Below are 22,639 nucleotides of genomic sequence, written 5' to 3' on the forward strand. Positions count from 1 at the left end.
TCAGCTGCAATTAGAACGGGACTCAAGGGAAATGATGTTAGCAGGCGTAGCCATAAGATGCAGTTGTGCCAAGGAACATAATTCTATTGATGTCGAATCTTTGTTACAAAAATCAGCTCACTCAGTAAAGGATCACGACATTTGGAGAGGACCATCTCGTTAGACTAGTAATTATTGATTGCTTTGAAGTAATTTCAATATTATCTTGTATTATACGTTTCCCTGTCACGTTCATTTTGGAATACCTCCTCTGAATATGTTCATGTCTAATAAGATTCTTTCAGTAGGCTCTTTCAGTAGGCTCGTTTTGGTAAGTGCCATACTCAAGATACTGATGCATTCTCCTCACAGCCCAACATTCTGGGTAACGAAGTCCAGGATCTTGCCGTATGTGAAGGGATGGGAGTATTCCAAGTTCAATCCGTGCCCAGCCTCTCCGACGACAACAGCCTCGAATTTGCTGGCTGATGGAAACATCGGCTTACTCATCTCGAGGAAGTTCGGGAGTGATGAGCCCGTCAAGAGGCAATCTCCTCCACAGAAAGGAATGTCTCGGCCTGTGCGATGTCAGTTTTTTGACTTCATCTCTCTTTCCAGCTTATGGTCTTGAACTCACCTCCAGTGATAATCAATACCGGCCCCTTCAGAGGATTCTTCATCGCAGTAGCAGCGCTAATAGTCAGAAGCTCGCCAACAGTGACCGGCTTGCCAGAAGCAGTCGCCAGATCCAAAAGCGCGGGATCAAAAGCCCCTGGTGAGAAGAAGTCGGTCTGCACGCCTGAGGGGTCACTAGAGGCGAGATATCCATCCGGGTAGGTCAAGAAAGGTGGCAACCCGTTGGCCGCGACAAAATTCGCGCCAAGGGCGAAGTACGGGACGAACTGGCTAGCCTGGCTAAATCCGGTCAGGATGAGCCCGTCACTCGCCCCGGGGTGTAAGACGGCCAAGGAATAACTCTGAATGCTTCCGAATGAGTGGCCGACGTGGACGACTTTGTCGAAACCGCAGCTGATGCCGTCGATAGACCCTTCACGGAGTTGCTTTGTGAGGGTATACAACGCCGCGATCTCCAGTGAAGATTGGATCTCGTTCACGGCTTCCCCGTGCTGCGATTGAGCTATGCCGAGGCGGTCCCAAGCGAAGGTACTGTAGCCGTAGTCGTCGTTTGCAACGGCTACATAGCTGTAATTGTAGTCGTTTATAGAGAGATCCCAGTACGTGCGATCAAAGCCAATTCCGTGGGTCAGCAATTGAAGAGTCTTGGATGGGCCTGAGTCCGGTTCACAGTACGTGGCCGCTACGGTGTAGGTCTTCTTGATGTTTGCATACTAATGCTGATTAGACGGACAAGGCATCGCCAAGTTGTGATTCAGCTGCTGGGGATGAGGGAACCTACACCGGTGAGGACTTCATTAGTGCGATTGTGTCCTTGACGAGTCAAGTCCAGAGCGAAGTTGGTCACTTCGATGTCAGTTGTTGGTGTCGTTTGATTGAAAACGGCATTTCTGGAGACAACGGGCACGTCGATGCTCAAATCGATGCACTTCCGGGCAGAAGACAGGCCGGCCAAAACGAGTGCAGCCCGCAAGGGGGACGAAGACGTGAAAATCATACTGAAGTGTTCCGACTGTGCAGTTGTTTGGAAGATGCAAAGTCGTGCACGCGTGAAATGATTAAAACCGACGTGATCTTGACTCAACACAGTGGGGGCCGGGACAGCTCTCCTTTATACAGCGGCCGATCACTGGAAAAAGTGCGCATCATCATTACAGACATCTGGTCCTCGGCCATGAACAAGTTGTTCCTGCAAGCCCATCACGATCGCCGGATGCTACTTAGCGCATCTATAGAACTGCTTCTGGTTACATTGGGTACCTGAGCACAGATGGTGAATAATACCCGGCCAACCTACCAAGGATCATCACCAACGCCAAGCCAATGAGAAGAGCTCGGCGGATGCAAAGCGTGGTGGGACAACACAATGCTTACTGGGCTGCGACGTATTTCGGGGTGTTCTATCCTAAGCCTGCATTGAAGTGCGTTACTGGCGGCCGCGATGCGTGTTTGCGGATTTGAAAATTCCAAATACAGAATTGGAGCTCAAAGGACATCGGAGAGCTCGGTACGGCAGAGAATTATTTAGATGACATCAAGCCCTTTTAATTAGCTCGGTCCCCACGGCAGATCTATATGTCGTCCTTGACCGTAATTTCGCAGTCCGGCTCATCCGCGGCCCGGATTAAATAGTACGGGGACCCGTCTAGTACTAAGCCCCATGCGTGTTGTTATGTGACGATCACCTCACTTTCTGATGGAAAAATCATTCAAACTGGAGGGTGTTGTAATCTGATGACAGGCGTTTTCTGAAGGCTAGATTTGCCAATTCTGTGGCACTCAAACTTTGGTCTTGCGAGGTGGTTTGGAGATACTGCCAAACACAACCATGACTCCACCGAACGGAAACATCCTGCATATCACGCTGGAACTGCATGCATATGTGGTCAGCTGACGCCATATAAATGTGACATATGACACGACACAAACATGAGCCCGCTTCTAGACGAGCATGGCTGCTTGCATCAAACTGATTGGGTTGTCTATTCTCTGCGACTAGATCAGGCGGGGAACCGCGGCAACCAAAGCTCTGGTAGTGAGCTAGATCCTGAATCCCTAGACATAGCTGTGGTGCGACCCTTTATTGATTGAACTATAAATGTATTACTCTCCTCGATACCGTTGAAACTGCCACGTTTCAGTGAATCCATCCTCGGTTACACGGCATGTCACTCATTAACTAAAAGAGAACCGCGTTGCATCCATGATGCATCTTATCCAGCATTGGATATCAAGATCTCAGGGGAAAGTGGACTGAGCATTGAGGTTGATAGGAAAATATCGACTGGCCCAAAGTAGGTAACTGAGAACAGTTCACAAGACAGGCTCTTGTATTCAGAAATGGGTTCAGATTCAAAATTGTCTTCTAGCGTTTCAATTCCTACATCCTCAGAGGTGTCTTGGTCCATGCAAACATCGCGGCATGAGTCACTACGCCACCGGGATGAACAATGTTACCCTACGTATTGGGGGCGCCCATGAAGCATGTTGGAACCCCAACTTGTCTTCTCGCACCTCAGAATCCGGTATCAGCGTCGACGAGTTCAACGCATGAAAGCTGGCTTGGCAGATATAAACAATGACGGTGAAGCTGGACAATCTGGAGCAGCTGATCTCTGGGTTATTGGCCACGGATTTCAAGTCAATCGAGGAGCTGCTCCAGCAGCTTGACAAAGACCTCACTCTGAGGACGTGTCTATGAGGTTACACCCTCAGTCCCGCCGACAAGGAACTATGGTGCGCGATCCGAGCTTGAGGCTGTCCATCCGGAGATCCAGACCAACTTTAAGGCTGCGCAGGCACGAGTCAAAGATGAGCGTGTCGCTGCAAGCAGAGCCGGTGGAAACTACAGCATCGGTCTCACAGACACCGAGCATGGTGTTGTGACTAGGTTCCCACCTGAGCCGTCGTGAGTTTTGTTACAAACTCGGGTTTCCGATAGCAGGGCTGATCTACCTAGTGGGTATCTGCATATTGGCCATGCAAAAGCCGCCTTTCTCAACAACTACTTTGCAGGATGCCTTTGATGGAAAACTCATTGTTCGATTCGATGACACGAACCCAGCCAAGGAGAAACAGGAGTTTGAGGAATCAATACTTCACGATCTGGGTCTGCTCGGGATCAAACCTGATCAAGTGACTTACACAAGTGACCATTTCTCTCAGCTAAACGAGATCGCTGAGCAGATGATTCGAGATGGCAATCGCTCGGACAGAGCAATACCCCATCATCGCACGGGCTCGGCCTGGAACATCTATCCGACATATGATTTCGCGTGCCCGGTAGTCGATTCGATTGAAGGAGCCACACACGCTCTGCGAACGACTGAGTATGCCGACCACAACGAGCAATACAGCTGGTTCCTCGACACTCTAAGCCTCCAGCCAGTTTACGTCTGGGACTTTGCTCGCATCAGCTTCATCCGCACGTTTCTTTCCAAGCGCAAGCTCGCCAGGGTCGTAGATTCTGGTGTTGTCACTGGGTGGGATGACCCTCGCATGCCTACAATCCGCGGCATTCTGCGCCGTGGCTTGACTGTACAAGCGCTCCGGGAGTTTATGCTGAAACAGGGCCCAAGTTGTAATGCTGTGACGATGGACCGGACGATATTGTGGGCTATGAACCAGAAGGTGATCGATCCGGTAGCACCACGTCACACGGCGTCACACGGCGGTCGAGACCAAACAGATGGTCACCGCGGTTATTGTGAACGGGCCTGATGCCGCGTACTGTGAGTCAAAACGGAAGCACCCGAAGAATCCTGCTGTCGGAACAAAGATCGTCACGTATGGGCGGTCCATAATTCTGGACCAGGCTGATGCTGCGTGTCTCTCAAGGGGAGAAAAGTTCACCCTTATGGGATGGACCAATGCGGTAGTCGAAGAGTGCAACACCTCCGGGGACGGCACAGTCGAAGACTTGGTACTGACGCTTCAACTCGGTGATACGGACTTTCGCAAGACCAAGAAAATCACATGGCTTGCTGGTGAACGGGCCGACCTCGTGAAGGCCGAGTTATGGGATTTTGATTATTTTCTCACGAAAGACACGCTTGGTAAGAAGGAAGAGTTGGATGATTATCTCAGTCCTGTGTCCGCTTCGAGGACTGAGGCACTTTGTGATGCTGATGTGGCACATCTGAAAACGGATGACATCATTCAACTGGAACGCAAGGGGATTTTTCGCGTTGATAAGGCTATTGGAGAAGGACCGGTGGGCAACGTTATCCTCTTCAAGATACCCAACCCTTCCAAAGGCTAGGGCATGTTATCAGCAGGAGATGTTGGGGGGGGGGGGGCGGGCATAAGGCTTCAGGTTGAAGTATGAGAAACAAACGGATAAGATCATAATTGTGGGATTTCCTTCTTATTTTGGGCAATCGCACGGGAATTTACGTCTCCTCTTAGACACCACGAAAAGTTGCCAGAGACATAGAATCGAATCAGTACTGCCTTCCAAATCTCGTCTGAAATCTGTCCACATTCCGGCTCACTCTCGCACAATTATGGATAGGCAGTCAGTGCGTCTTTCCATCCTTACTTGACTGGACGTGTTGCCTTGGGAAGAAGTCGCGTTGCTTCTCCACCACCTTGTCATCAGTACCGACAGATAGGAGTAAATAATATATTGTCAAGAGTGTCAAGAAGGTAACGCTATTCTCACCAAATAAGACCTCATCAACCATCGTACCGAATCGCATAGCCTTTCCGTCGGCTATCTCGCATTACTTTCCTGTCAGACTGATATCCTGGGTATCATTACATGACCTCCGGCTAAATTCAATCAATCTCACTCCTAACCCAACTAACGTCCCACTTCAATGCTTATCTGGCGTAGAGGTGTACGAGCCGTTTACCAGTTGGCGAGCACGGCAGCACCACCGAACAGAGCAGCGGCACCGACAGCAGCGGTCTGCATGGGGACACCAGCCTGAGCGGGTCCGCTCGAAGTGGCAGTCGCACCAGCGCCACCTGTAGCAGCGGGGCCAGTGGCAGTGATACCTGAGGTGAAAGGAACGCCGGACGCGCTGCTGGCACCGCTGAAGGCGGGCACCTGGGTGGAAGCAGTGGTATCGGGGCGGGCGGTAGAGTTGTCAGGGTTCAGGACGTTGTCAATGACGTGGACGACACCGTTGGAGACAAGCACGTCAGCAACCTCGACCTCGGCGGAGTTGACGAAGATGTCACCGTCGTTGATAGTGATTGTAACCTGGCCGTTCTGGAGGGTGGTGAGCTGGGCGCCGCTGGTGAGCGAGGAGCTGTAGCCGACGGTGCCCTGCACGACGTGGTAGGTCAGGATGCTGGACAGCTGCTCGGTGGACAGGTTGGCGGCCAGGTTCTGGATGGCCGCGAAGGCCTCGTTAGAGGGCGCGAAGATGGTCACATCAGAGGCTGAGTCCACGGTTGAGACGAGGTTAGCTGTGGTCAGCGCGCCGGCAAGGGCAGTGAGGTTGGCGGCGAGGGCGGTGGCGCTGTCATTTGCGGGGATGGTGAGCACCGTGTCGATGATGTGCACAACGCCTCCGGAGAAGGTCACGTCCGCGGTGGTGACGCGGCTCTGCTTCAATAGGCCACTGGTGATCACGACACCGCCGTCCTCAGTCTCAGCCTTGACGACCTGTCCGCCGGTGACGTTGGTGTAGGTGGAGTTGGTCAGCAGCGTCTTTGGGAATGCTGGTGTATCAGTGATATCCGTGGACCGGATTGTGCCGTTGAGGACGTGGTAAGTCAGGACTAGTGTTTGATCAGCAAGCCACCCTCAACTCCATGACTTAGAAAATAGAACTTGGGCAGGGACAGGAGTTGAGAGATTGGGGAGAGGAAATGACTTCCACTGCGCCTCCAGCAATTCGAAAGCACTCGCGCGAGACACTTACTGGCAGGAACAAGGCCTGGGTCAGCGGCAACCATCGCCGTCACCGCAGAGTCATTCAGGAGGGCGGAGAGTGCGGCATTGTTCGGGGCCAGAACGGTGATGTTGGACAGACCAGCCAGTGTTTGGGCAACATCAGGATACTGGCCAAGCAGTGTTCCGAGCTGGGATAGATCTTGATTCTGGCCGATAACGTCAGTCAGAGACTGGCTGGCGACGATGCCGGCTAGCCCGAGCGTGGTGAACTGTTTCAGTTGCATGATGAACGCGTCTCTGAACCGTAGCACTGATTTATCTTGGACTGTACACTGGCGCTTGGGTGAAGTGGCTTTAGGTTTTAGTTGTGATGGGCTTGAGGGTTGGATGATAAATGTTTCCCTGGCGACAGAAGAGGGAGTGACGGGGTTATTAAATCCATCTCAGACTTCACATCAGTGACAAAGCAGAATTGCAAGGAACATCTATGATGTAGCTATACCAAGATATCCTTTCCCATACAGCCTTGGCAACAACAAGGAGACTCGCGTAGCAACGAAAAAAAGCTCAGAAACAGGCATGGTTCAGAGCAGATGCCCGACCACTTAGCCACCAGGATCAGCCTGACGAGGAGGGTGGTCGCAGCTTGTGAGTGGTCAATGGACAGGTCAGAAAGGTCGAGAGCTGTCCAGAAAGAGCACTGGGAGACGACATTGAGCCGATGTATGGCCTCATGACGCGGCCCGCCTTGTTTCTGGGTATGGCATAGCTCGGGTCTTGGGCGTTTTACATGAGCCACTTTCCAAGAAACCTGGTGCTGACCGGCAGCCTTGGTATGCCTCCGGTCCTGCCAGCATAGCTGATTTTGGGCTTCTTGGGCCATGTGATGCTAGTTCTCTGTCTGTGCTTCCTGGGATTAATCGACAATATCGAGAATACAGTTGACGTTGCCGTGAAACTACACCAGGAGATATGGGACGCAAGAGGTGTCTGGGCAACCACACGGACATCAGCCAACAGAATTACAGAAACGGGAACTCGGTGTTTGCTCTCTCATCACGTCTCCCAGATCTCACATGTCCATACTCCAATGGAGCTTCCCGCGAAGACTGCAGCTTGAGCAGGCTGTGCCCTCCACGCCGTCCACACGAACCCACTTGAGGTAGTACCAGCGCGTAATGATCTACCAGAGTGCTTCGTGTCGTAGTTTCTGAGACTACTTCACGCCCCACTAATGGGATTGCGACTGAGTCCTGAAACGGAATTAATCCTTCGTTGTTAGTTTGACATCGTGAGCCCCCTCGGATTCTCCCTCGGACTCATTGGAAAGGCATGTCTAGGCGTCAACGGAACGACCCAACGGAAGGTCGAGATGGAGGATCATTGGCTAGCCAATTTATGGCGCGCCCTTCCCATTTTCTTCGCGTAATATCCGTAGTAGGTCACGCCTTTGTTTGATACTCCAGGGGTTCTGTGAGATTGAGAATGCAGCATTTGGGGAACTCAGGAGTGGTCTCATTTCCTTTTCCTAGTACCTGATTCTGTGGCACAATGCTACGGCAAAGGATTTGATGAGGAGGACTCATCAAACTCCCTGCTGAACTGTGGCACAGTGCAAGATGCTTGATGCTGGACGTGCAATATTGGAAGGAGGAAACGTGGAGGATGAGGATTTGAGAAGTCATGTCGTCAACGGGAATTAAGGTTGAGTTTAGCGCGTTCTTAGCTCAACTCATACTGTCGTGCTATTGGCCTCAGCTCCTGTGGGTCCTCGGCTCGCACGGCCAGCACGCACGAGGCTACAACGAGGCCCCTGTCTTCCCCGCAACGCTGGGGACCCTGGGGACCCTGTCAGGACCCCCAGGCACTGGGGCTGAATGACTTTTGGTACGCATCGGATGGATCGCAGCAATCTTTCGTTTGACCATGTCGTCCAACTTGTCCAGTCTCCTGGGCGCGCTGCCCATCGTGGCTTGGCGTCAACTTCCACCGCCAGGCTGCCTCAATCCTAAACTTTGGGAGTTAGTGCACGCTCCTTTCCCTACTTTCCCGGGCCTCACTTAACTTGGCATTGATGAATCTGGCCAGGACGGATAAATGCCTTTCCGAATACGATTGGGCTGGATGACTTGGCGGAGTTGTCAGTGTGCCGAGTTCCATACTAATATTGTACTTCGCGATCCGGACTCCGAATTTCTCCAGCTTACGCATGCGGCCATAGAATAGCACAATAGTGTGGACTTAGTTTACTTGTAGGAATAATCCCACCTGGGACAATCATTTAGTCATTGTGGCTGTTCAAATAGTTCGTTTTTCTCTTTAAAGGGATAAATGGGCTGCATTAAATCGTGACGTGGTTCGTATTGTTGCTGTCGGTATAGGCAATCGCACTCTGGATGCTGCTGTCTGTTGTCAGTGGCGTGAGACCCTCATTTTACTTGGTCCCCCCGCCTCAGTTCTGCGTAGAGAGTCCCCTTCATGCGTCCTGTTTCAGACGTCGCTATCAGTCTAGTCTTAAATGTGCGAAATCCATCGCGACTCGAGGAACACCATAATTATCTTGCAGGATATTAGCTACATCCTACTTGCCTTTCTGGGAGCAAGCAGGGCCTACAGTCTGGCGAGGCTGACCACATCAAATGTTTATTAGGATGGATCCTTCTGTACTAGGCCCTTGTCAAAGAACATTTCATGACACCTGCTACAGCCTGCGGGTACTCAAATAGTAAGTAGATATCATTTGCAAGAAGTCAGACTTGTCCCGTGTTTTAATTCTCTTATGCGAAGTCCATGATTTCAACGGAGTTCAAAGGCATTCGATTAGACGAGAGGCCAATAGACACCTTCACGCTGTTTTTGACACTAAATGTGCCGTGTACTGCCTCCGAGAGAAAGTGTGTTGAGACCGATGTGGAAGGACACACAACACATGAAGGCACCAAAACGATACTCAGCACCTTCAATCGGAGCCAAAGAGTACCGGCTACCTTATCCTCAAAACGAGAATATGTTCGAGGAAAAGAGAAGATAGAACAAGCTATCACAATGAACGCGGTCCATAATTGCTCTGAATGGAGCCCTTCAAGCGTGAATAAAAGTGGCAACTAGCTACTAATGGCCGTCCGCCAGTCCACACATTCCATATCTATTATCTGGGCATTACATTCAGCTTGGAAGAGTGGGCGCACATACATATCTATCATACGTAATTGCGCATAAGATGCTTGGTTAGTAAGACAAGCGACAAGTCTACCTTGAGTTTTTGCTTTGTCCCCTCAAGATTTGAATCATTTTCAACCCCGGCTAGGCACTGCCACGGACGAGATGAGAGAAGCCGATACTTCATTACGTTACTTGTCAACATATTATGCAGAGAGGGGTGAGAGCAGGAGGTTTTGCGTGGCCTACCCTTTAATGCGGAAGAGGTCAATGAGTGAGAGGCGCCGTGGGTGTGTCCGTGCAAAACTGACGTCTTCTTACGGCCGAACTAAGTGATTATCAAATATCCAAGAAGACACGTCCTAGAACCAAGAAACTCATTGGACCAAAGCCGTCTGACATTCAACACGAATCCATAGGGCAACCGACCATGGTTCCATAAACATCCCCAGAGACCCCGCCCAGCTGCAAAGCAGCACCAATGACACCACCCAGCCCCTCACCAGCAATCAAGCCCGCCGCGACAGCAAAGCAATACCTCTCAAAGTTGGCTGGCTTCTTCTTCTGCCAGAAATGGCTCACGATAGCGCCTATGAGCGTTGCCGTGCTGTAATACGTCTGCGGGATCACGAAGGCAACCCCGATGGCCATCCAGTTGGGTAGCCATTGGCGGTACTTTTCGCGGCTACCAATGAGGAAGAAGTTCTTGAGGACAACCTGGGCTATACATACACCACCCAGCACCAGGGCGAAGATTCCCGAGCTGAGTGGGATAGGTACTTGAGGATTCGTGACAGCTTCGGCAACAGCTTGCCAGGCGGTCACACTTGGAGCTACGCTATGTTAACAGGACAGTACTGAGTAAGAGATATGCGATCCAGAAGTTTCACATTGAGGAGCAACATGATATGACAATAAAGTAAGACTCTTACGCACCAGAGAATGGACAATGATCGTATTTATCTGGCTGTAACACACAAGGATAAGCGGCCATAAATAGAACAAAGATTCCTGAGACGCGCATATTAGCAACAGAACAGCCTGACGAAAATCTATTCAATAGAGATACATACCAGGAGCCAAGAACATGGCAACAACAGTCCCAAGGCCCTGGGCCCAGAATTGCAAATTCGGCGGTGTCTTGAGGAGGAAGCCCACGCGGAAGTCGCTGACCAGCGACTGCGACATATCCGCAGCACCAGAGGCAATACCTCCCGCAACCAAGTTGGTCGCCTGGGCGGTTGCGATGTCGAGGCCTTGCCCGCTGGTAATACCGCCAAACACAAGCTGCGAGGCCTTCGCGCTCGCGGTCAGAGGCGCAATATCCGTGACACCAGCGCCGTGGATGCTGAGGAACGCAAAGACGATGGCGAGGATGCTGGCGAGGATGCAGAGGCCAGCATCGATGTCGAACTGGAATTCGCCGATGATACAGGTCATGACGACCACCACGACGCTGCCGAGCATCCACACCCAGTTGCTGACCTGCTGGTCGCGTGTGGCGAAGTCCTCAACCAGGCCACGCTCGTCATCCTTGGAGCGTCCCTGCCTCTCGAGGAACGGAACCCCGCGGCCCTGGCGCCGGCTGGCTATCAGCTCGTTCACGGTGCCTGCTGCCGACGCCCAGGCGTACTTGGCGCCGTAGTAGAGAACCTTCCAGTGCACCAGGAATTCGGCCATGCTGTAGCAGACGAGCACCATGACGCCTGGCCACAGGAACCAGTACCGCGGGGATGGAATGTATCCTGGGTTATTGATGCCGGACATTGAGTAGAAGGAGACGTAGTCGCTCCACTTTGGATCGTCTTCATCGTAGGCTTTCCCGACACAGATACCGTAGTGGACAAGGATCGGGCCTATGAATCCCCAGGCGACGAATGTGCCACCGAACATGCTAACTTGAGGCTTGTTAGTCAACTTCTGACCCATAAGTCCAATCATGAGAACCAACGGCAAACAACTTATTCACAAGAACTATTGAATGCTGCAATGAGCATGATATTCTTGAAAAGTGTTCACTTACTGGCGGTGTTGAGACCAACGAGCATACCGGACCCCAGGAATGCGGGTGTCCACTCGATCATCCAGCCCCAATTCTCGATATTTATAGCCCAATTATTGTAGTTGCCCCAGATGTAGAACCACGTGAAGACATGCCAGTCATACAGGATACCGATGGCATAGTATGACGCCACGCGCTGAATCAAGGCAGCACCGAACGCGAAGCCGAGGGCCTTGATCTTCTTCATGGCCTCGGTGGCCCCAGTGCCGACAGCGTGCATAGAGCGGATGGCGACGGCAGTGGCGGTAGCTGTTTTCGTTATCAGCCACTTTTAAGAAGATACTGAATAAAACGAGGTGTGGCTTACGTGACGGGAATATCAAGCGCAGTTCGCGGGAGACATTTATAATAAAGAACTTTCGAAGCGGCACAGCAAAGAAAAGGCCGAACGTCGAGCAGACGAGCGTCAGGGTCAAGATCCGGCGGAAGTCATCCTTTGGGTCCTCGGACAGGAGGCCCAGACGGTACATGGCCGGGAGTGCGGCGACGAACAACCCCGTCATGCCGCCGGCGCCGGTAGCAGCAGCTTGTATGATACTGTTCTCTTGCGGTCCGAACTGCTCGAGGCCGAGGAAGGGGACGCCGGGGGCGATCTTCTGCAGGATCTTGATGGCACCAAACCCGAATACGGCGCCCATCATCGATGCGCCAAAGGTAAAACCCGTCTTGAGGCCTGAAGGGTCGTCAGACGGGCTGTCAAATATCTTGCTCGGGGTGTGAGGACCTACCCAAGTACACGTTGGAGGCGTTGACCAGCGAACCAAGGATGATGCCAACGACGAGGGCCCGCACGGTCAAAGGCATTGGCTCCTCTGGGACGCCCTCAAGTGGCGGCAGGGGTGAAAAGAGGTCGACTACTATATCCTCGTGCGGCAAGATATCAGCCTTCTCCGGGGTGTCTATCGAGTCCCGTATAGGGACGCCGACAGCCTCGGGGTGCGGCATGGTCTTCTCCAGCTCAGCCATTCTGACAGGTTGGGAGGATGGTCGTGGCTACAAAATAGTATCACGGTTTCAAAGAGAAGGCAGAGACGTCGCAAAAGGAGAGCGGAAGGCGCTCAGGGTCTGATTGCTGGCGCACATGGCCCTAATAAATATCCAGGACTTTCTTCAGGTTAATCTTCTTGGCGAACTTACACTACACGTAGCGAATAATCTCGCTCCAGACATTGACTATGATAGTGAAACCTTCCTTGAGAGGCTGGCCATTCCCCTGAACTTTCACTACAACAGCCAAGAAGCCTTATGATTCGGAGACCGAACCTTCTCGAGATATGTGCAGAGCTCCATGCAAGCCGCGATCCTATCTTGGCGAATCATCCGCACTGGACAATTGGATGGTGGGCAGAAGGTCGGTGCGAGTACTGCCAAATTCAGGCACAAGATAGGACGGACGAGATGGCAGAGAGGGAGGGAGGCCCAGATTCATCCAACAGGCTCTCACGTGGTACAAAATGCACCTCGCAGCGTTGCAAGGCGTTGTCTTGGCTCAGCCAGCCTCAAGCATGGGGCCGTTTCGGAGGAGGTTGGGAAAGGGAGGGGGAAAAGGCGACCACTCAAACGACTTGTTCGTGACGGCAGTATGCAAACTCGTGAAGTACGACCCAACGGCACGGTAAAGCTTCAACCAGGCTCTAGACAACGATGAGACCCAAGATCGGGACTATCGTGAGCTTCGTCTTCCAGATGCTCGACTTGGAAGGTCATAAGCATTGCCCAGGGGCTGCCCAGGACGCCTCCAGGGCCTTGGCTGGTTCTGGAACCTTTGTCCCACGAATTTGGAACAACAATAGAGACCGGCTGAAAGAAGCCAATGTGAATCTGAGCAGGGGCGATTGGGTGGATGATATTGGCAAAAGCCGAGGAGGTCCTTGTTACATGGTGTAAAAGCTTGTGGTGCCCAGATGGGCAAGGTCGTGATTCGGCGAGCCATATCAGCTTGGCAAGCCAAAGTGAATTGCCCAGAATTAGATCAGCTTGGCCAACTAGCCATTACAACCCAGAACGGCGAGGTGTGGTCGCTCTCAAGATGAAGGTTGTGTGTTCGAGATAAAACCATTTCCGGCATATTTCTTGTGATAAGGCTGTATATCAACCCCAATGATAGGTAGCTGACTTGCTTGGCAAAAAGCCACGCGATATCTGCTTCCAGCCAAAGCTGGCAGTCATCAATGGTTTGACGACGTGCATGTTGACAGATCGCTTAATCAAGATGATGGTGGTGTGCCACAAACCTGAAGGTGTGTTGATACGTACAATCCGAAGTTGCAAGCAGCGAAGAACCAGCGATTTCTCAACCATGACAAATGTGAGCTTATCGATGGGTTCTCCAAAGAGCTCGTGGAGGCGTCCGATCCGATTTCCTATGTTTTCACGCTATTGTTTTCCCCTTTGTATATGCGCCCCAAGAACGCCTTCCTTTGCACCCTGGCCCATGTTGAAGAACGCCTGGCGGTTGACACCGCCCTGTGTGAAATGCTTGTGTTGATGCGATTGTGCTTAACCCTGCTTCTCCGGCCTTCCATCCAGCCATTTACTCATGTATGGCCCATCTAGCCAGTATCCAAGCTTTTTATAGTAGCTCCTCACACCAACGCCCGAGATGACGCTGATCTTCTCGCTGCCATGCTCATCTCTCGCTATTCTCTCTGCCTCCTCCATCAACAAGGTTCCAAACCCTTGATGCTGGAATTTCTTAGGGTCCCTCGCATGCACAGGTACCGCTGTTCCGTAAACGTGCAGCTCACGCACCAAACTCGTCTGCTGACCGACGAGCTCCTCACGGTACGTGTACTTTTCGGTACACTTCCGCAGCCGCAGCAATCCGACGAGTATGTCCTGTTTGGGGTCCTCGTATGCAAGGAATGTCTCCCAACCTCCGTTTGCTGTGTAGTCTCTGCGCACAAGCTCGATTTGATTGGGGCGGATCTTGTTCTTGACCTCATTGACACCGACCTCACGGGTTCGTACGTCACGACAAGTTGTGCCAAAGTCCTTCATGCGAGCAAGGGCCAGTTCTCGAAGATTTCCATTCTCGACGCCAGAGGTAACGAGCGGCATCGGAATGTCACGCTGGACACGGTAGATACGAGTCCATGGTGGAATAAGGGCCAGAATCCGCGCGACAAGGTCAATTAGTCCGTTTGGAGTGTAGTTCTGGTAGCGGCCTGTCCGCCATAGCTCATAGAGACCCGTCCCTCTGATGACCAAGGTTGGATAAATTTTCAGGCCGTCTGTCCTGAAGGCTGGGTTCTCGAAATACTCCTTGAACTGGTCAAGGTCGCGCTCCATCCCGACATTTGGTAAATCAGGCATCATGTGGCTAACGACCTTGAACCCAGCGTCCTTGGCAAGGCTGAAAGTCTCTGCGACAGAAGCAACGGTATGCCCTCGATTGGTGTCTCGTGCAACATCTTCGTACAGAGACTGCACACCGATCTCCAACCGTGTGCAGCCATAGCGCAGCATACTCGACAGATGTGGCTGCAGGCAGTAATCTGGCCGTGTCTCGATTGTGATGCCCACGCACTTAGTATTGCTCAGTTCTCCTGCCTCGACCGCCTCATCCACGTTTGAGGTCTGGTATCCGCTGAGCGCATTATGCAGCTGGGAAATGAAGTCGTCCCTGTATGACTCCGGGAGGGACATGAAGGTGCCTCCCATGATGATGTATTCCACTTTGTCCACCGAATGCCCTAGTGCCTTTAATTGATCAACACGGCCACGGGCTTGCTCGAATGGGTCATATCGTGCTCGGATAGCTCGCATAGACGTGGGCTCGTACCCGGTGTAGGACTGGGTGCTGTACTCGAAGTCGGAGTCTGGCCCTCCAGGACAGTAGACACAGATGTTGCCAGTATATGCAATATGTGGGCACCGGTGAGGCTTGCACATGACGGCAACAACTGCAATACCTGAGGATGTTCGTATTGGCTTTGCGACGAGCTTGGGCAGGATGTACTTCTTGTAGTGTTCGGGGACGGCGGCGATGATGGCGGTCAGTGAGGGCATGTTGTTGATCTTGTGCTTCTTGGCAAGCCTGGACCGGAGCGAGTTTAAGTTCAAGTCCTTCTTCGGGCGTGTCGAGTCCTGGGTGGCCTCATGGTCCTCGATGAGGGCGTTGGCGATGTCTGCGCAGCATCGGAGGAAGCGCTCGTTCTCTGGCGGTAGATCGGCGCCTTTCTTGCGCTTCGTCTCCGTCATTGTCACTGTAGTTGTCGACATTTTGTATGTAGAAACATTCGGGGTTTTCCTTGAATACGAGAGTGTTGCTGGTAGACTTTGTGCCTCTTCGGTTTTTGAATCGGTGCTGGCTGCTGTGGAGTTTTGGCTGCCTGCGGATTTGCAACTGCAATGCAGTGCCTGTGATTGGAATAATTGCTTGTTAGTCAAGTAGCTGCCCCTCGTCGAGGTGGAAATTTGTTAGAAGCGATAAGCCTTGGAGTGACTGATAAGAAGTTGGAGGTCCAGCCTGGGCCTCGGCAGGCAGGACGGTGTGGACGGGTACTTTCGGAAGCAGACAGGTGTCTTGAGGGTTCCCTGCTATCAGCAATCCTGCAGAATTTTGCCCAGGGGCCGCTAGCTCTGAACCTGGCCCATCCTGCTGGTATCAAATCTGGGGTCTTGAATGCTGGGTAACAGGTGCAGGTGGATGCAAGCAGGTGAGCTCTGTTCCAGCTGCCAGCAAAGTAAAGTAGACTGACTACCACCTTGGATCGAACGGATAAGCCCTGGATTTGAAGCTATCCCCATCAGCATTGACGGCCTGTCTCACCACCGTTCTCCTTTTGCAACCCATTTCCGCTCCCTCTTCACCTTCCTTTTTCTCTTAATAAATCTTCCGTCTTCGAGGCTGTGGATCTATCACGATGCAGGCCTTCACCAGACAACTACGACCTACCGGGTCAATTCTGCGCCAGCTCTCCAAGAGGACGTACAGCGCCCAATCCGGCCCTTACCAGCAGACCATCGAGAACCTCAGGATCAACGGTGACACCAAGGTCATCTTCCAGGGCTTCACTGGAAAGCAGGGAACGTGAGTGCAGAGTGCCATCTTTCAGCCGTGCCATCGCTGCACAGCTCGCGTACCTCCTGATGACGGCCAAGCTTTGCGTGAAATATTCTCGGCAGGGTTTCACATGCTAACCCACGGTTTGCTGCCACAGATTCCACGCTGAGCAGGCCATCGCATACGGTAAACGATACCCCTCGATACACGCCACGGTGCTGTAAACATCACTGTTATGGAGAAAAGGAGGCTGATAGAGATGGCTTCGCAGGTACAAAGGTCGTCGGTGGTACAAACCCCAAGAAGGCTGGCTCCAAACATCTCGACCTGCCCGTCTTCGCAAATGTTTCCGACGCCGTGAAGGAGACTGGCGCGACCGCCACAGGAATCTTCGTCCCGTAAGGAAACACAATCCAGGGGGGGAAGGCTGGGAGGAAGAGAGGTGGTTCGAGACATTCGGTTGCTAACATACCGGAATAGCCCACCTCTGGCAGCTGGTGGTATCCAAGAGGCCATTGAGGCTGAGATCCCTCTGGTTGTCTGCATCACGGAAGGCATTCCTCAACATGGTCAGCTCCGCGGCATCTCCTCTTAGTACCTGACAAAGAGCTAACAGTTGGCAAAGACATGGTCCGCATCACCTCCATGCTCAAGACGCAGAACAAGACCCGTCTCGTAGGCCCCAACTGCCCCGGTATTATCGCCCCTGGCCAATGCAAGATTGGCATCATGCCCGGCTTCATCCACAAGCGCGGCCGCATCGGCATCGTCTCCCGCTCCGGCACCCTGACCTACGAGGCCGTCAACCAGACCACCCAGGCCGGCCTCGGCCAGAGCCTTGTTGTCGGTATTGGCGGTGACCCCTTCTCTGGCACCAACTTCATCGACTGCCTCAAGGTGTTCCTCCAGGACGAGGAGACGGATGGCATCATCATGATCGGCGAGATCGGCGGCTCGGCCGAGGAGGACGCCGCGGACTTCCTCCGGGCGAACAACACTGTCAACGGCGGCAAGCCCGTGGTGAGCTTCATCGCTGGTATCTCTGCGCCCCCTGGGCGTCGCATGGGTCACGCTGGCGCCATCGTCAGCGGTGGCAAGGGCGGTGCCGACTCGAAGATCAAGGCGCTCGAGAGCGCTGGTGTGATCGTGGAGCGCTCGCCGGCTGGCCTGGGTAAGGCCCTCCGTGACGAGTTCGTCAGGCGCGATTTGCTGTAAAGCAATTCTGCAGAATTAATGGGGTGAGGAGCCTCGTGGTATATCATGTGGCCAGGGTTTTGTAGTATAGGGAATTGCCAGGGAACATTCACACACACACACACTCACGCTAAACTCGCCATCATACCTGGATACTCTGCGCTGAACAGAATGGAGGCGAATGTGGGGAAAGGGGATCAGTGTGCACACGAGGCACTGTAAGGCTCGGTTGGGGCATCAATCATTGTAGTCATACCGTGTTTTGGCGGTGCGTTGCTTCTTCATTTTCGTATTTCTCATAGACTGGGTGGAAGCGGCGTCAATGGGCAAACCACGCCTGCCAATGCATTTTGTCCTACGTCCGTGCTATGGCACGCCACTCATCCAACGAGCGGTGTCGTCTCCCGCGTCATACTTCCCTGACACCAAAGATAGGTTAAGGACAGTTACGATATGTTGAAAGGACCACACTGATCACAAGCATGTTAAAGGACTATCTCATAGCCAAGTGGGCTTATGCGATTTCTCTATATAATCACTGACCACAGGCCGTTAGGACGCCTGGTCAGCCGTCGTCGCCCTCGAAAAGACCACTCTGCGCCCCACCGTGCTAATTCCGAACGCCCTCCGTTATCCCTTAATCGCGAAGAAATACATTGATTGGAAAAGCAAAAGACCACTGATAATGCTGTTGTCCCGAATCCTCGAAGGACGGCTCAACTCCTGTTATGGCGTACAAGCATTTACCCCTGTGCTCGTCACCCGCCCTTAGAACTCCATTTGAATGCTTCATGTCGGCCCCATCTCTGTGCTACAATCAATCCCAGTCCTTGGAATCCTAATGTTAAGAGCTGCTGCGCGCTATCCAACCTCTTTCTCCTTGAGGAGAAGTATGACGTCTTCTCATTGCTCGCCCAGGAGGCGGGCGGTCACGTCGCCCATGTAGGCCTCCTCCATCTCGTAGTCGTCGCCGCCGTTGCGGTCAATACCCACGTATTGGAAGGCCTCCACCACGGCGTCGAGGTCGAAGCCCATGTTGACGAAGCGGTCGACGAGGTTCTTATTCCACCCTTGGTACCTGATCGCCCCGCAAAATCACGTCAGCTCGGGATGTCCAAAAAGAGGGGGCGGGGGAGTAAGAGGAAAGAGAGAACACTGGTGTCCAGCCCGGCGTACTTTGCGATGTCATCCTCCTTCTTCTGCGTTGTCTTGCGCTGAAGCTGATCTGGGGGCGGCTGCTTGCGAGGGGCACCGGCGTGCTTGACGGCCCAGTCGTGTGCCACGCACGCGAAGAAGTCGTTGTCCTCCATCATCATCTTGGCGACCTCGGCGTCCTGCGGGTCTTTGGGGTTCGGCGCCTCGAGGAGCATGCGCAGGGAGAGGAGAGCCGTCTTGATCGTGCCGACGGGTGACCAGCCGCTTCCCAGGATGTCGAGACAGATGGCGCCCTAGATATGGGAAAGACACTATATGAGCCTGCCTCTTCCTTTTGCCTTTCCTCTGCCTAGGTCTGGACTCACTGTCTGGCTGCTGATGTTGGGATGCCACATCTTGGTGTCGAACTTCATGATGGGCGATTTGAAGGGGTACATGTCCGGGATTTGGATGTCGACTGTGTAAGTGCCGCCGGCATAGGGAGTGTCTGGGGGCCCTGGGAAGGTGCCCTTGAGATGTGTAAGATTGCTGGGATCGACGGGTGTTGCTAGGACGCCTGAGTTGTCTTTGTCCTGCTGGATGTCACTGAGCTCCTTGAGGATGCGGCGCTCTCGTGTGCTCGACATTGTGAGGATATTCTGTGCTGTTTCTGGTGCTGGAGAGGCAGGGAAACGAGGAAGAATGGTAGATAGGTAGGTGCGTGCGTGGGTGGGTGGTTGAGTAAGAAGGTGGCAGAGTGGGGTGCTGTCAGCCTTGTACGATCTGGCGGAGATGTCGCTCTCGTGTGTAGGGACAGAGGGGTCGAAGTGGATTGCCTAGGGTGTAAGGGCCGAGGATCGATAGAGGCCCACGGGTTGTGGCGGTTGGTAGTCAGCTCGCAGTGAATCACCCAAGAGATCTGAACCAACCTTGAAACCTAAAAGAGGGAAGGGTTGAGAGTACAGCAGGATACAGTTCTGCAGTTGAGGCAGGCTTGGGGAGAGATCGCCCACGCACGGCTTTGTCGTTCCGAGGTTTTGATTCCTCAGTGTTAAGGATTGGGCTGTAGACTACAGCCAGGCCGATACTTTCGACGGTGACTTCATTGGGCTTCACGGGACACTGCCGGAACGGTACTAGGGGAGTACACACAGTCTGAGCCCGGTGACTGGCCTCGGTCAAGTATTGTCTAAGTACTGGAAACGCCTGGATGCTCCACTCCAGCGCAGCAGGGAACCCGGAGTACGTACCGAGGAAGGCCAGCTGAGACAGGGGGAGCACGAGCCACGCGCCTTGGACCGCTGGACGGGAGCTGGCGTGTGTCGCTGGGAGCCTGATTACCTAAAGCGACGTGGGAGCTCGACGGGATTACAACGCCGGCCTCTCGTCACTTGCAGCTTCGCCCTTCCACCGTCCAGCGACCAGCCCAGTCCGTCCTGCGAAACAAGCTACCTCCGACTCCATCGCCATCATCTCATCCCTTAAACACCTGGACGACCCCTTGAGAGATCGTCTTCGTCGTTTCTTTTCTGACCCGCACTCTGGTAGCACAGTCTCGCGCATTCGAGTCCTGAGTCGCAATCATGGTATGCATAACTACTGGAGCCCTGCTGTGGCTGCATCATGCGCAATGTTTACTGATTGTCGTGTCACAATAGGGTCAGAATCAGTCTGGAATGGGCGGTGGCCAAGACGGCCGTGATGGAAACGACAAGAAGGTTTGTTAATGTCCCTCCGCTCTTCTGTTGCGGACGCCAGCAGCTTCCGCAATCAGGTCTGCCTTCTGGTGCATTGAGCCGGCCTGCTTTGCTAACCTCAACTCCCTTGATTCAGAAGGATAAGCCCAAGTACGAACCTCCGCCAAAGCCCACCACCCGCGTCGGTCGCAAGAAGAGAAAGCAGGCAGGCACCAGCGCTGCCGCAAAGCTCCCCGCCATCTACCCTTCTCAACGATGCAAACTGCGTCTGCTGCGTATGCAGCGCGTCCACGACCACTTACTACTCGAGGAAGAGTATGTCGAGAATCAGGAGCGTCTGAGGAAAGCCAAGGCTGCCAAAGATAGCAACGCCCCACCCGCTGCCGACGATGCTGCCGACCGCAATGCCGATGAACGTGGCCGGGTTGATGATATGCGAGGGAGCCCCATGGGCGTTGGAACACTGGAGGAGATGATAGATGACGACCATGCCATCGTGTCCAGCACCACCGGCCCCGAGTATTACGTGAGCATCATGAGCTTCGTTGACAAAGACCTGCTCGAGCCCGGTGCCAGCGTTCTGTTGCACCACAAGACCGTCAGCATTGTCGGTGTTCTTACCGATGACACCGACCCGGCTGTCAGTGTAATGAAGCTCGACAAGGCCCCCACCGAGTCGTATGCGGATATTGGTGGTCTGGAGCAACAGATCCAGGAGGTTCGCGAGTCGGTCGAGTTGCCACTGCTGCATCCCGAGCTGTACGAGGAGATGGGTATCAAGCCGCCTAAGGGTGTCATTCTCTACGGTGCTCCAGGTACTGGAAAGACGCTCTTGGCCAAGGCAGTGGCGAATCAGACCTCAGCAACCTTCCTCCGTATTGTTGGCTCCGAACTGATCCAAAAGTACCTGGGTGATGGTCCCCGGTTGGTTCGACAGCTCTTCCAGGTCAGTGCAAGACGGACAACGCGTCATCAAGCTCACTACGATTGTTATGTGAAATTGTTAACATGAACTTGGCGTGCAGGTTGCTGGTGAGAATGCACCCTCGATTGTGTTCATCGACGAAATCGATGCAATCGGTACGAAGCGGTACGAATCCACGTCAGGTGGTGAGCGAGAAGTACAGCGAACCATGTTGGAGCTTCTCAACCAGCTCGACGGTTTCGATGACCGTGGCGATGTCAAGGTCATCATGGCGACCAACAAGATTGAGACCCTGGATCCGGCCCTGATCCGGCCCGGCCGAATTGACCGAAAGATTCTCTTCGAGCCTCCAGACCAAAACACCAAGCGCAAGATTTTCCACCTGCATACGTCTAAGATGAACCTTAACGAGGATGTGGACCTGGAGGAGTTCATTGCGCAGAAGGACGACCTCTCCGGTGCCGACATCAAGGCCATCTGCTCAGAGGCCGGTCTGCTGGCCCTGCGGGAGCGACGTATGCGTGTGCAGATGTCCGACTTCCGGTCTGCGCGGGAGAGAGTGCTACGGACGAAGCAGGAGGGTGAGCCGGAGGGCCTGTATCTTTAAGCCAAGATGTGTGTACTTTTACGAGGAGGATGCTGGAGGATGCGGCTGGAAAGAGCTCACAGCATGAGGTGAGCGGGATAGATGGAATAGATGGCATTGACCACCGATAATATGCACATATCAACGGCTCCCATGTGTTCTGCAAAAGACCGTTCCTGGGCTCAGATGAGCGTGTCTGCTAACTCGATCTGCGATGTGGACACGTCTTCCTACACAAGCCATAACACTTTTCGCCTTTGCCCAACATCCAGCCCTACTAGTATCAGTTGGTTGTTCCCGGCAACATCACATCGCACGTTTGGGTGGTAGTCACGCGTACTGACTCGATCTGGGACGCAGCCTCCACCCGTCACGACAGCCTCTCTCTGCCCTACCCCCGTGAAGTTGGGT

The 22,639-nt window shown here is 53.2% G+C and overlaps 8 protein-coding genes across 8 annotated transcripts; 3 read left to right on the plus strand and 5 right to left on the minus strand.

Annotated features, from left to right (window-relative positions):
* Positions 1–345: 345 nt before the first annotated feature.
* On the minus strand, positions 346–1,612 carry J7T55_005132 (uncharacterized protein; the record flags this gene model as incomplete). The annotated part of the gene is made up of 3 exons (XM_053144501.1): positions 346–557; positions 617–1,328; positions 1,397–1,612. The coding sequence occupies 3 exons, from the start codon at positions 1,610–1,612 to the stop codon at positions 346–348; spliced, it is 1,140 nt and encodes a 379-aa protein (XP_052992856.1).
* Positions 1,613–3,594: 1,982 nt separating this feature from the next.
* On the plus strand, positions 3,595–4,876 carry J7T55_005133 (uncharacterized protein; the record flags this gene model as incomplete). The annotated part of the gene is made up of 2 exons (XM_053144503.1): positions 3,595–4,152; positions 4,262–4,876. The coding sequence occupies 2 exons, from the start codon at positions 3,595–3,597 to the stop codon at positions 4,874–4,876; spliced, it is 1,173 nt and encodes a 390-aa protein (XP_052992857.1).
* Positions 4,877–5,467: 591 nt separating this feature from the next.
* On the minus strand, positions 5,468–6,747 carry J7T55_005134 (uncharacterized protein; the record flags this gene model as incomplete). Its single annotated transcript, XM_053144504.1, has 2 exons — positions 5,468–6,348; positions 6,492–6,747. The coding sequence occupies 2 exons, from the start codon at positions 6,745–6,747 to the stop codon at positions 5,468–5,470; spliced, it is 1,137 nt and encodes a 378-aa protein (XP_052992858.1).
* A 3,277-nt stretch (positions 6,748–10,024) lies between these two features.
* Positions 10,025–12,650, minus strand: J7T55_005135 (oligopeptide transporter; the record flags this gene model as incomplete). Its single annotated transcript, XM_053144505.1, has 5 exons — positions 10,025–10,455; positions 10,696–11,520; positions 11,646–11,933; positions 11,992–12,357; positions 12,413–12,650. 5 exons carry the CDS (start codon positions 12,648–12,650, stop codon positions 10,025–10,027), a joined length of 2,148 nt encoding a protein of 715 aa, XP_052992859.1.
* A 1,533-nt stretch (positions 12,651–14,183) lies between these two features.
* J7T55_005136 (elongator complex protein 3) lies at positions 14,184–15,887 on the minus strand (the record flags this gene model as incomplete). Its single annotated transcript, XM_053144506.1, has 1 exon — positions 14,184–15,887. The coding sequence occupies one exon, from the start codon at positions 15,885–15,887 to the stop codon at positions 14,184–14,186; it is 1,704 nt and encodes a 567-aa protein (XP_052992860.1).
* Positions 15,888–16,552: 665 nt separating this feature from the next.
* J7T55_005137 (succinylligase subunit alpha) lies at positions 16,553–17,907 on the plus strand (the record flags this gene model as incomplete). The annotated part of the gene is made up of 5 exons (XM_053144507.1): positions 16,553–16,719; positions 16,850–16,878; positions 16,964–17,090; positions 17,173–17,261; positions 17,318–17,907. The coding sequence occupies 5 exons, from the start codon at positions 16,553–16,555 to the stop codon at positions 17,905–17,907; spliced, it is 1,002 nt and encodes a 333-aa protein (XP_052992861.1).
* Positions 17,908–18,789: 882 nt separating this feature from the next.
* Positions 18,790–19,667, minus strand: J7T55_005138 (uncharacterized protein; the record flags this gene model as incomplete). Its single annotated transcript, XM_053144508.1, has 3 exons — positions 18,790–18,964; positions 19,063–19,334; positions 19,407–19,667. 3 exons carry the CDS (start codon positions 19,665–19,667, stop codon positions 18,790–18,792), a joined length of 708 nt encoding a protein of 235 aa, XP_052992862.1.
* Positions 19,668–20,603: 936 nt separating this feature from the next.
* On the plus strand, positions 20,604–22,249 carry J7T55_005139 (26s protease regulatory subunit 4; the record flags this gene model as incomplete). The annotated part of the gene is made up of 4 exons (XM_053144509.1): positions 20,604–20,606; positions 20,679–20,738; positions 20,854–21,663; positions 21,743–22,249. 4 exons carry the CDS (start codon positions 20,604–20,606, stop codon positions 22,247–22,249), a joined length of 1,380 nt encoding a protein of 459 aa, XP_052992863.1.
* Positions 22,250–22,639: the final 390 nt, after the last annotated feature.

Source organism: Diaporthe amygdali, assembly GCF_026229845.1.
Source record: "Diaporthe amygdali strain CAA958 chromosome Unknown NODE_17_length_903054_cov_64_435670, whole genome shotgun sequence".
Classification (NCBI taxonomy): Eukaryota; Fungi; Ascomycota; class Sordariomycetes; order Diaporthales; family Diaporthaceae; genus Diaporthe; species Diaporthe amygdali.